At 43.8% G+C, this 12,565-nt stretch overlaps 1 protein-coding gene across 1 annotated transcript; it reads left to right on the forward strand.

Moving 5' to 3' along the window:
- Nucleotides 1-433: 433 nt before the first annotated feature.
- Nucleotides 434-1,642, forward strand: DEFB121 (defensin beta 121). Its single transcript, XM_054574158.1, has 2 exons — nt 434-491; nt 1,485-1,642. Exons 1-2 carry the CDS (start codon nt 434-436, stop codon nt 1,640-1,642), a joined length of 216 nt encoding a protein of 71 aa, XP_054430133.1.
- The last annotated feature ends 10,923 nt before the right edge of the window (nt 1,643-12,565 follow it).

The following is a 12,565-nucleotide window of genomic DNA, read 5'->3' on the forward strand; positions in this document are numbered from 1 at the left end:
AGATGTCCTTACTGCTGGAAAGAATAAAAGGAACAGAGGAGTATCATCTCTTTCTTCCTCTCTCTCTTTCTCTCTCCTTATTTACCAGATATGAATTAATAATAAACACATTTTCCCCCTTCTTGGCCCTCTAGTTGTATTATAAAACTCTTCAAAGATATCGCTGTGTTTTCTCTTTGATCCCTCCTCTTCCCCCACTCCCCGCCTCCTCTGGAAGTGCAGAAGAGGGTGAGGTATCCGGATATTAGCCATTCAACAAGTGCGGTTGATTACTCGCCTGCCCATCTAATCTTAAATGACCGTTTGCTTTCTGGTTCACTAATCATGGCTGTACCAGGCTCCTTGGGACAATAAATGCCAGTCTGGACTGCCTGGAGTGGAGACCCCTTCCTAACTTGCCAGCCCAGGAGATTCCTATCTTCTCCCATCATTCATGAAGCTCGTTCTTCTGGCTTTGACTGTTACCCTGCCACTGGCACAGGTCGCGAAAGGTAACTAGGTTCTCTCCCAGTGGGTAGTAGGTCAGGGAGCCTAATGTCTTTTCAGGGAATGCTGGGGGCTCTCACAGCTTGGGCTGGGGCAAAGGCCTGGCAGGCTCCCCAGAGACCTTGGGATCTCTCTCTAGCCAAGGGGAAGTTTGAGTTCTGGTACCGACAGTTTTTTCTGGGGCCATTACTCGACCATCCTGAACTGCCCTCCCTGGTTGGCTTCGAAAAAGTTGAACATGACCTGGGGACCAGGGTACAAGGAGAAGGAAGATATGGGCATGGAGTATAGAGAAACTGGGAGCTTTTCCAAAACACTCCTCAGAGGATTTGAACTTTGATCTCTTATTGCCTCATGAAAATGGTTCCTGAATTTCTGATTGTTTGAGGCTTCTGATTCTACCCTCTTACGCGGCCTCAATTTATCTGGGCTCCTTCAGGTAGTGCGTTCCCCAGAACAATTGTTCTTAATTATCTTGGCTGCTAAGACCAGCAAAAAGCCCTAGGGTGCTGTGGAGAAGCAAGTATGATATTCTGGGGAGCTTTATAGATACCCTAGAAGACTGGCCAATGTCCAGATGGGTATATTTCAGGTTCCTGTCCTTTTTCATTGACAGGGTCAGAAAGGGTATTCAGGACAAAGGGAAAAGGTAACTAGTTGATACTGGATACCTGGGTACATTATAATATAGGAGAGGTGAAACCCTGGAGAGAGGGGGACGTCTTACCTCATCCGAGGCAGCTGGCCAGGGGAAGCTGCCTAGTGGTTCTAAGCCACTGAGTTGGGGAGGACTTTGAGATTGTGACTGGGGATGCAAGTGGGAAAAGAAAGGATAGTGGCCTATAATTGCTCCTAAACGTGGAAGATGCCTTACAAGGGCTTCTACCTCTCATGTCTCTTTATTTCTCTTACTACTTCTCTACTTTGGCCTCCCGCTTCCCCAGCCCTCTGCTTTATTTCAAGACTGAGCTTTCTCCCTCCTTTCCTTTTAATTTCAGTCAAGAAGTGTTGGGGTCAGTTGGGAAGTTGCAGAATCATGTGTAAAGAGAGCGAAGTATTCTACATATTATGCAATGCTGAGACTAAGTGCTGTGTGAATCCAAAGCACGTGCCGGTCAACACTAAACCCTCAAACTCAACTGAAAGCCTGAGATAACCTTCTGCAGTATGGCAGCTCTTATCCAACCTTGAGTGTAACATCGCTGGGTCCTGCAGTTCTATTAAATCATTCTTGGCTGTACCTTGTTTGTGTCTGGAAGTTCCACCAAGTTGCATTTAGAAACACATAAGAAGGAAGAAAGGTGTACGGGGGTATTAAGGAGAACAGGATGGATCAGTGGGTGGTAATAATCTCAGTCTTGCACACAGCTCCTAGCCTGCTGCCCCTCCTCCCCGCACTGGTCCCAGGTGATATAAATAAAAAAAGTTCATTCTATCCATTTGATTCTTGTTTTCTAGACGAGTACAATAGAACTTTCTGCAACGATGGAAGTGTTCCACATCTGTGTTGTCCTGTATGGCAACCACTAACCACGTGTGGTTATTGAGCACTTGAAATGTGGCCAGTATGACAGGAAAACTGAATTTTTAATTTAATTTAATTTACATTTAAATTTATACAGCTAAATGTGGCTAGGGTTATTGTATTGGACAGTGTAGGTTTACAGCCTAGAGCTATAAGGCTGAGACAGGTTATAAGGTTCAATGTCTGGGTATTTCATGGGAAGTCAAGAAAGCAAGATAGCCTGTGTGATGAACACAAGAACCCATTAGCTTGCTGCTTCTCTTTCTCTACTTTCACAATGAAGGCTGTGGCACTCCCATAGCAATACCTGCAGCTCTGTCTTGTTAGAAACTCCAGGTTGGTGTCTCCTAAGTTCTCTTGGAGAGAACTGGCATCGGACCCTGTGTGGACTCCTGCTCCATCTCTTTTTTTCCCCTCTAGCTGGGCTGTATCAGACTGAACTGTTGGCTAGTCCTTTTCCAGGGTAGATCCTGAAATGGAACAACAGGATTTTACCATCACTAGCCCCATGATTGTGGTTGTGGACCCAAGTATCCCCAACCCTTGCTACTTATCCAACTAATCAAAAAGAACTTGATTCAGCCCTGGCTGGTGTGGCCCAGTGGATTGAGCACCAGCCTGCAAACCAAAGGGTCACTGGTTTGATTCCCAGTTAGGGCACATGCCTGGGTTGTGGGCCAGGTCCCCAGTAAGGGGGATGTAAGGGGCAACCACATATTGATGTTTCTTTCCCTCTCTTTCTCCCTCCCTTCTCCCTCTATAAAAATAAATAAATAAAATCTTTAAAAAAAAAAGAACTTGATTCATTACCCTGAGTTTGTTCAGAGTCACCTGCTTACTATTCAGTCCCTTCAAATGAAAACACTGAACCTTGTGTCTTGACTTAGTCATTCCCAGCACAAATTTTTGATGAACACTTCCAGTCTCAGAGTCTAAGTACCACTGAAGCGGTCAAAAGGAAGAACATTAAACTCAGGATCAGAAGCTCTGGGTTGATAACGTGCTTGATCACACATCAACGGCATGACCCTAGACAAGCCATGTAATCCTCACTGCCTTATTTTCTCATCCATAAAATGAGGATGTGTCTCACCCAAGGCACAGGGTCTTCATAAGGATTAAATGAAATAACAGACAGGAAAGCGCTTGGTACAGTCTTGCACACATCCAATTCCTGATAAATGTAAGTTGGATCTAGATTGATCTCACTCCCTAATTTCCTCCTTTTAGACACTGACTGTAAAAAATTAAGATACTCCTTTCCACTTTGCTCCAACTCCTACTCCTCAGTTACTTGTTCTTAAAATTGAAATGAAGCCCTTGATCCCACTGCTTTTCCACTAATCGCCTCAACCTCCCGATTCCACTTCCCTCTGTGCTCAGCCTGGACAGCATGAGCCAGCCCCGTAATAGTTCTCTGCGGACAGCCTCAGTTTCCATGTTCCACACTGCACGGTATCTGTCTGTCAAAGTCCCACCCTGGTAGAATGCTTGCCTTCTCCGTTTGCACACTTCAGAAGCTGATTATTCTCAGAGGAAATTAGCTAACTGGCCTCATGGAGCTCACTGGAAATTCAGGGCCTCAAACCTCAAACAGCATTCAGCACGGCCCAGCTGATCTCCTGTTTTCTTCCTAGAAGCTTGATTCCTTACTCCCTGAAATGACTATTGCATGCTGTCTCTGCTCTCATTAATCTTCTATCACTTCCCCTCACTAAAATAGCACTCCTTGCCTCATATTTCAAAAGACAGAAACCATCAGAAACAACTCCACTTCTCTTTACTAAGTGTACATGCTCCTCCATCTGGTCCTACGATGCCTGTCTTCCTTTTGTTTACACAGGGATAGGTGCCTACGCCAGAGAAACCAGCCCCTCCACTCATCCATATCCTTGCTCCTCTCCTCTACTCAAGGACTTTATCTTCAATTATTCTTTTCATTCTCCCCTTCTCTACTGGATCATTTTTATTATTATGCAAACATGCTCTAGTACCTCCCATCTTAAAAGAAAAACATCCCTAATTCCACATCCTTCTTTGGACAATGTTCCATTTCTTTGCAATTCTTCAAAGAAAAATTTCTCAAAATGTTGTCTTCCTTCACTTTCTCCATTTCTCATTTCCTACCATTTTTCTATTCAATTCAATTTGGCTTTGACCCTGCCATTGAAACTTCTCTGGTAAAGGTCACCAACTGTCCCCAATATTGCCAAACCCAAGAGAGAACCCCAATTTTCCTCTTACTAATTTCTGAGCAGTATTTGATATAGGGCCACTAACTTCTCATTAAATGCTTTCTTCTCTTGACTTCTAAATTATCAGACACTCATAGTTTTCCTCTGATTGGCAAGACCACTCTCTTCTAGTTTCTATCCAGGCTCTTCCTTCCTTTCTCAATCACCAGGGCTTGTTTTTAGGTTCTTTTCTCTCTATTTTTTTTTCACTAGATGCTTTGAACAAATTCAGTCTCTAACCCCAGATTTTCTCAAACCTATAGACTGATACATTCACCTTCTTAAGTGACATCTCCTTTTGGATGTCTAATATATTCAGGATGGAACTCCTGGTGGAAACCTTATTTCCCCAAGCCTTGTTCCTACTTTATGGTTACCCTTTTCAGAAAACAGTAGCAACAAGAACCCAGTTGCTCCAAACCTAGAAGTCATCTTTAGTTCCTTACTTCACCTCACTCCATTCAATCTAGCAGCATGTCCCGTGACCGTGTTCTCAAAATATACCTCAAGACCATCCATTTCTTTCCATCAAATTCAAGCCACTGTCATCTTAATCTAAAATCTCACAACAGTCTCCTGATTGGTTTCTCATTTAATCCCCTGACTGATTTCCCACACAGCAGTCAAAAGGTAATTTATGTCTTATCGCTGCTCTGTTTAACAGCCAATATTGGCTTCCTGTTTCACCAAGAATAAAGTCTACATTCCCTGCCATGACCAGTGAGACGCTGACCAGCCTGGCCTTGTTTACCTCTGTGGCATCTTCCTTCCTCCTTATACACAAGTCACATCCACCTCCTTCCTTTTCCTTTGGGTCAACAGCCTCTTTCTTGCTTTGGGTCATTGCTACATGCTATTCCTGCTGCCTAGGAGGGCTCTTCCTCTGGTATCTGTATGGTTGTTTTGTCCCATCCTTCAGGCCTTAATTTAAATGCCATCCTTGATTATCACATCTAACAAAGTTCTTTATATTGCTCTGCCAACTTCTTTCTTAGCACTTTTCAAAAATCAGTAATTATTTTGTTAATTTACTTATTTGTTGTCCCTCTGCCCAGCAGAGATTGAGTTTCATGACAGCAGGATCATTGTCAGCTCTGCTCACCATCCCACCCTTGGTTCCTGGAGCAGAGTGGGAATGTAGTACAGACTTGCTAACTCCATGGATATTTAAAGTCCAAGAATGTTACTTTCCCACTCAAGCAGGTCTCTTTCCCAAATGCTCCCACTTTACCATTGTCTGACATATAAGGCTTTATGAAACTTTCCTCCAACACTTCCTGTATCTATCAGAAATTACTTTAAATGTAAATGAATTAAGTACTCTAATCAAAAGACATAGGGTGGACTTCTGGTCAAGATGGCGGCATAAGTAAACACGGCACACCTCCTCGCATACCCACATCAAAATCACAATTAAAATATAGAACAACCATCACTCAGAACCATCAGAAATCGAGTTGAATGGAAGTGTGACAACTATGGAATTAAAGAAATCACATCCATCCAGGCTGGTAGGAGGGGCAGAGATGCAGAATGGGCTGTGCCCATATCCATTTGTGGTAGATAAAAATTCAGGAGGGATATCTCAGGAGCAAGGCATCCCAGCTCACATCAAGCCTCCCAGAGCAGGGTTCCAGTACCAGGAAGATAAATCCTCATAATTTCTGGTTGCAAAAACTAGTGAACATTAAGTTGGTGGAAGAACTGCTGAAGTCCCAAGCAGTCCCTCTTAAAGAACCCATACATGACTTACCCAGATTCACTCCCTCTAAGCTCCAGTACCAGGGTAGCAGCTTGAAAGGCACCAGTGGCATATAGGGAGAAACCAAAGTGTCTGGCATCAAGATAAGAGCTGGGGAACAGCTTTCTCCCAGACGGAAAGGCGGGCAAGGCCATTATCCCTTTTCTGAACCCTCCCCCACAGAGTCACAAAACCAGCAGGTAGGTGCCATATCTGAGACTCCATCAACCTGGCTTACACTGTTTGCCCTGCCCTGGAGATCCCCAGAGACTCCACCCTACCCAATTTATGGGCCCACCAAAGCTGCTTTTCCGTATGACTGGCTGGTCTTGATTCGTGCTTCACACCTATGTCCTCTCAAAAAAGCAACAGCTGGCCTCAGTGAGCCCCCCACCCCCCACACCTTTTGCTGTGTGGCCCCAGACCCAGCACTAGTAACAACCGGCCTAGATTCACAGCTTGGTTTCACTTGGGAATCTCCAAGCCCAGCACAAGTAGCAACTGTCTCATATTGCTTTATAGCTCGGGCAGGGTGGTCCTGGGCAAAACACAAGTCAGGACTGACCTTGGCCTGTACCACCCAGGAAACCCCAGAACCTGTGCACCCAGTGGACAGCTACAGACCATGTAGCAACACCACCACCCTGCCCCCATGCAGCTGATCTTCCACAGAGGGTGGAGATTGGTGATCCATGGTCATAGCCAATCCTTGCAGCTGACTGGCATGGGTAAATCTCTTCCATTGACCTCCAATGGAAAACAAGGCTGAACTACAAGAGGAGGGTGTACTCAGTGCACATGAAGAGTACACCTAGAGTACCCAGCTTGGGTGATAGGGAAGGCTGTGCCACTAGGCCCTCACTATCAAGACAAAGAGTCATAGCAGCTCTACCTAATACATAGAAACAAACATAGGAAGGCTGACAAAATGAGGATACAAAGAAATATGGCCCAAATGGAGGAACAGATCAAAACTCCAGAAAAAGAACTAAATAAAATGTAAATAAGCGATCTATCAGATGCAGAGTTCAAAACACTGGTTATAAGAATGCTCAAGAAACTTAGTGAGGACCTCAACAGCAGAAAAAAGATCCAGTCAGGAGTAAAGGAAACACTAACTGAAATAAAGAACAATTTACAGGGAAACAACAGTAGTGTAGATGAAGCCAAGAATAAAATCAATGATTTGAAACATAAGGAAGCAAGAAGCAACCATTCAGAACAACAACAAGAAAAAAGAATCCAAAACAATGAGGATAGTGTAAGAAGCCTCTGGGACAACTTCAAGAGGTCCAACATTTACCTCATAAGGGTGCCAAAAGGAGAAGAGAAAGAGCAAGAAATTGGAAATCTGTTTGAAAAAATAATGAAAGAAAACTTCCCTACTTTGGTGAAGGAAATAGACATGCAAGTCCAGGAAGCACAGACAGTCCCCAACAAGATGGATGCAAAGAGGCCCACTCCAAGACACATCATAATTAAAAAGCTAAAGGTTAAAGATAAAGAATCTTAAAAGCAGCAAGAGAAAAGCAGCCAGTTACCTACGGGGAAATTCCCATAGGAATGTCAGCTGATTTCTCAAAAGAAATTGTGCAGGCAAGAAGGGATTGGCAAGAAAAAGTCAAAGTCATGAAGAGCAAGGACCTACAGCCAAAATTGCTTTACCCAGCAAAGCTATCATTTAGAGTCAAAAGGCAGATAAAGAGCTTCCTAGACAAGAAAAACTAAAGGAATTCATCATCACCAAACCATTATTATATGAAATGTTAAAGGGACATTTTTAAGAAAAGATCAAAACAATGAACAATATAATGCCAGTAAATGCATATCTATCAATAATTGAATCTAAAAAACAAATTAAGCAAATAAGAAGGAGAGAGACAGAATCATGAATATGGAGAACATTTCAATGGTTGTGAGATGGGAGGGATGTATGGGGGAGTGGGTGAAGAGGGGAGGTGATTAAGAAGTACAAATAGGTAGTTACAGAATAGCCAAGGGGATGTAAAATAATGGTAAACAAAATGGAGTAGCCAAAGACCTACACATGACCCTTGGACATGAATAATAGTATGGGGATTGCCTGAGGTAGTGGGGGAGCTGAGTCCTAAGTGACCATCAATAGATAAATGAATAAGGAAGAAGTGGTGCATATATACAATAGAATATTACTCAGCAATGAAAAAGAATGAACTCTTGCCATCTGCAACAACATGGATGGACCGAGAAGGTATCATGCTGAATAAAGTAAGTCAGACAGAGAAAGACAAATATCATATGATTTCACTAATACATGGTATCTTAAAAAGAAATAAAGGAACAAAAAAAAACAGAAACAAGTTAATAAATATAGAAAATATCTTAATGGTTGCCAGATAGGAAGGGGTAGGAGGAACGAATGAAAAAGGTGAAGGGATTTAGAAGTACAAATGGGTAGTTACAAAATAGAGGATGTAAAGTATTGTTTAGGGAATATAGTCAATAATATTATAATAACTATGTATGGTGTCACACAGGTACTAAACTTATCAGAGTGATCACTTCAAGAAGTATATAAATGTCGTATCACTCTGCTGTACACCTGAATCTAATATAAAAATATTTTTAAAAAGCCATATGCATGACATTAAATCATCATTAACTGATGTTACCCCAATAAATTTTATTTAAAAAATTAAAATTACCTGGCCTGGGTGGGGCCACCTGGGAACCTGACACCCAGTTTCTGACCCCACTGTGGAGTTCACACTGCAGAGAGTGAGCGGCCCCTTAGGAACTTAAAAATGCAACTGCACAGTTTTCAGGGGGTGGATGCTGTTGGTGTTAGAGAACTGGCCAGGCCTGGCTGTACCCACGTAGGAGGCATTACAAAGGCGGAGGTTACAGTCTCTTCCAGTCTTTGTGGGTCTCAGGAGATAATAACGAGGGTACAACCTGGCTCTCAGACCAAAGCCTGCCGCTTTCCCTGTCTCTTGGCCTCCTCTAACACTGCGGCTTCTGCTTACTGGCCACCTTAGCAGCTCCTGTTCCCTGCTCCCTGCTCCCCTTCGGGTGCTTCCCTTAGCTTTGGGCCAGATCTCCCCGCATAACAGAAAAATCAGCACACAACTAACTTGTTCCAGAGTCATAGAATGTAGGGACTCGAGGGAAACAAAGGAACTGAACTGGACAGAACTCCAGGTTGTGGCATTTGATGATCTAAGGACAAAAACACATATAACTATGTACTCAAAAATATGCAGACACATACCCATGCACTAATACATGTCTATACACAGCTACATGCAAGTATAAACATACTTACACATATACATACAAATACATACACAAAATACTACAAATAACACATATACACAAAATATACAAAAAATGCACAAAATTTGAGCATATACAAATGTGCAACAATTTACACATATGCAAATATAAACCCAGGCACTGAAACATAAATGTTCTGTAGCAATTAAACCATCTTTTTCAATTTTCCCTTATCTCAGTCAAGGGCATTTCTCACTTCTTGGGCAATCTGTGGATATAAGGATTATGTAAAAGGGCTTATGAAATATTGCAAAGAGTTGTAGTTAGAAAGGGCCTGAAATCTCCACTTTTGTGGGGTCTGTTGCAGTAACAGCAGCAAACACTTGAATTGCAGTCACTCTGTGTCCGGGGTTGTTCTAAGTGCTTCCTGTGTATTTAGTCAGAGAACCCTCATTAGCAACCTTATGAAGGAAGTACTATAATTACCCCCATAATATACCTGAGGAAACAGGCTCAGAGTTAATTAAATTTTCCAAAGTAACAAAGGTAGGAGACTAACTTCAAAATACAAGCCTGCTAACATTCTGCTATGTTGTCTCATTCGATGCTGAGTCCTGCAGACGCTGCATGACATAGCTGAGGACACGTGGCTCCCCCAACCCTGGACCAAACCAAACACCTGGCACCTCCATGGCACTGCTGGGCAGTGCCCCCCAAGCTCCCTCATCCTGATCAGCAGTCCTCAGAAACACCTTGAGTCAGTGACTTTCACACAGAGAGGTTCATGGTCTTACCCCAGCAGAATTCAAAATAAAACAACACTCAATTCTGAAATAAAATTTCAGCTGTGAAATGATACAAAACATTCTTGTAGGCTGAAATTAAAATGGGTTCTTGGGATTTTTCTGATTTTAGCTTTGACCCACCCCTTGCTGGGGCCCTGAGCACACACGCGATCAGGTATCTAATTGGGCCATCCAGCCCCAATCACAGGTTCCGCCCTCTCAGATCTGTGTCTGGTGATTCTCTTGTGTCACCCATAGTGGCTTTTCTAGACTGTCCATTTTCTCCAAGCCCCATCCCCCTGACCCAACAGAGGAACTTAGTTCCACTTTCACTGAGACAGTAGAGGCTGAACCCAATCAAGGTTCCCATTCCCTTCACTCACCCTTTAAAACAAAGAAAGTGTAACTCAAGTGAATTGAGCAGTGACTACCAGCCAGGCACTGTGCCAATCATAGGACAGACATTTTGTTTTCACTTAAAGGTCATAAGAAATCATGAGGCAGATATTATTATTATCCCCCAAATTAAACAACTTGGCCGTGGTCACTGTATCAATTTGAGTTCTTAGCAAACAAACCTGTTGGCCGTTTGGAAGCTCAGGGAATGCATAGTTAGGCTTTAAAAAATGGGTTGAGAGGTGGGGTGGGTAGAGCCAGCGTGAAAAATCGCCCTAAGACCCAGCTCAGGGCGGATACAGCTCCCACTGAACCCCACTGCTTGGGACCCTGAGCGCCGCTCCTGCTTGCTCGGCTTCTCTGCTGTCCCTGGACACTGGATGCCGCTGTGGGTTCTTTTGCTGAAATAAACCCTCCACGTTCCTGCTTCCTGGAATCATAGGCCCCTGATTCAAAAAACAGGAGGGCATCTGATTGGCTGAGGCTCTGTCATGTGCTCACATCCCAGCTGCAAGAGAGGCGGGAAAATAAGTGCTGGTGTTTGAACTTTAGGAGCTGGCACTGCCACTCCCCAAGGCTGTGGTGAGGGGACTTCCCCAAAATGGGAAGGTGGGCACAGGTGGTAGACAGACAACAAAACAAAATGAAACAAAACAAATAAATATCTACAGCAGCCACGTAAGTAACAGAGGCAGGATTTGAATTCAGTTCTGTTTGACATAAAAGCTTGAGGCTTTAAGGACAGCACTATGCAGTCATTCTACAAAACCCCCTTCCTCTCAAAGGGAGCTCTCTCTGCTCCCTCTTTTTTATTTTCAAAAGTCCAGTGTTTCCATGTAATTCTTGGACTCCACTTCCTCTGCTCCCCTTGGATTTTACTCTATCAATAAGCCCCTCCCTCTTTTTTATTTTCACTATCTCCAATTATACAATGTATTTCTCCTCAGCTTCAATAATGTTACATCTCTCCCATCTTAACAAACACATTTCCTCCGAACCTTCTCCTTGGTCTGGGCCCAGAGAGTCCTGGGTTTGAATCCTGACCCCCATCAGTGACCCTGGGTCAGTCATTTCTGAGCCACGGTTTCCTCGTTAGTCATACATATCTCCTTGTGAGGATTAACCCCAGACAATGGTCAGTGCATAGTCGATGGTGTTATCATAAACATTGGTTTCATTACAGCGAGGAGTGGGAATGGGTAGTGACTACAAACTTGTACGGGGGATACTTTTGGGGTGATGGGAATGTTCCAAGATTAGACTGTAATGGTGGTGGTGCAACTCTGTAGGTTTACTAAAACTCATTGCATTATACACTTAATGAGTGGGTTTTATGGCATGTAAATTATACTTCAATAAAGCTGTTATAAAATAACGAAGGGCACCAAACAGTGTTACTCTAGTCTTACCACCCCCTTCTCTTTGTAGAGACCCCTCAAATTTTCGTAGGCAAGAATCCCCAGAGGCTTCCTTCAGGCTGCCTTCCTCACGCTGCTGGGGCCCTGCCGTCCCAAGTCTGAAGAAACATAGGAGACAGAGCTGTGAGTAGAAGTGCCATAACTGGGAGCCAGTCAGACCTGGGCTCAAATCCTGGATTCCGCGTGTGGTCATCTGGGCAAAAGGTTAACTTCAGAACTTCCGTTTTCAAATCAGTACAATGGGGGAAAGAAAACGCTTTCTGGTCGTGAGGATAAAAGGAGACTATACTGTGGAATACTTGTCACTAAACCTAGCAGAGAGTCAACGCTCATTAGCTGGTTACTAGGGCTCCTTTCCACAGCCTGGGGAGGGCTCCCTTCTGAGGGGCCCAGCTTTTAGCGATGCTTTTCTTCTCTCACATTCTTTTCATATGCTCTCTCAGCTACAAAGCAGGCCCTGCAATATCTCCCGCGAGAGAAACAGCCTCCTTACTAACCATCTTCTCTCACGTGCCTCTGCCCCGGTAATTATCTTCAGCACCAGCGATCAGAGTGATTTTTCGAGGTAAAAATAAAAATCTGGCCACCAGGGTTCCCTCTACAAGAACTTCCTGTACTCCCAGTTTCTTACAGGATGGACTCCAAAGCCTGAGCAAGCGTTGATGCCCCCTCCTCCCTTGAGGATTTGCTGTCTGCCTCACCTGCCTCGATGTCTCCCCCTTCTG

This window comes from Pteronotus mesoamericanus, unplaced genomic scaffold (genome assembly GCF_021234165.1).
Source record: "Pteronotus mesoamericanus isolate MK-2021 breed Mesoamerican mustached bat unplaced genomic scaffold, CSHL_Meso_final contig_25, whole genome shotgun sequence".
Classification (NCBI taxonomy): Eukaryota; Metazoa; Chordata; class Mammalia; order Chiroptera; family Mormoopidae; genus Pteronotus; species Pteronotus mesoamericanus.

Coding starts and splice junctions, on each gene's coding strand:
- DEFB121 (XM_054574158.1), top strand. CDS start 434: ATGAAGCTCGTTCTTCTGGCTTTGACTGTTACCCTGCCACTGGCACAG. Junction 492..1,484: donor ACTGGCACAGGTCGCGAAAG/GTAACTAGGTTC, acceptor TTTTAATTTCAG/TCAAGAAGTGTTGGGGTCAG.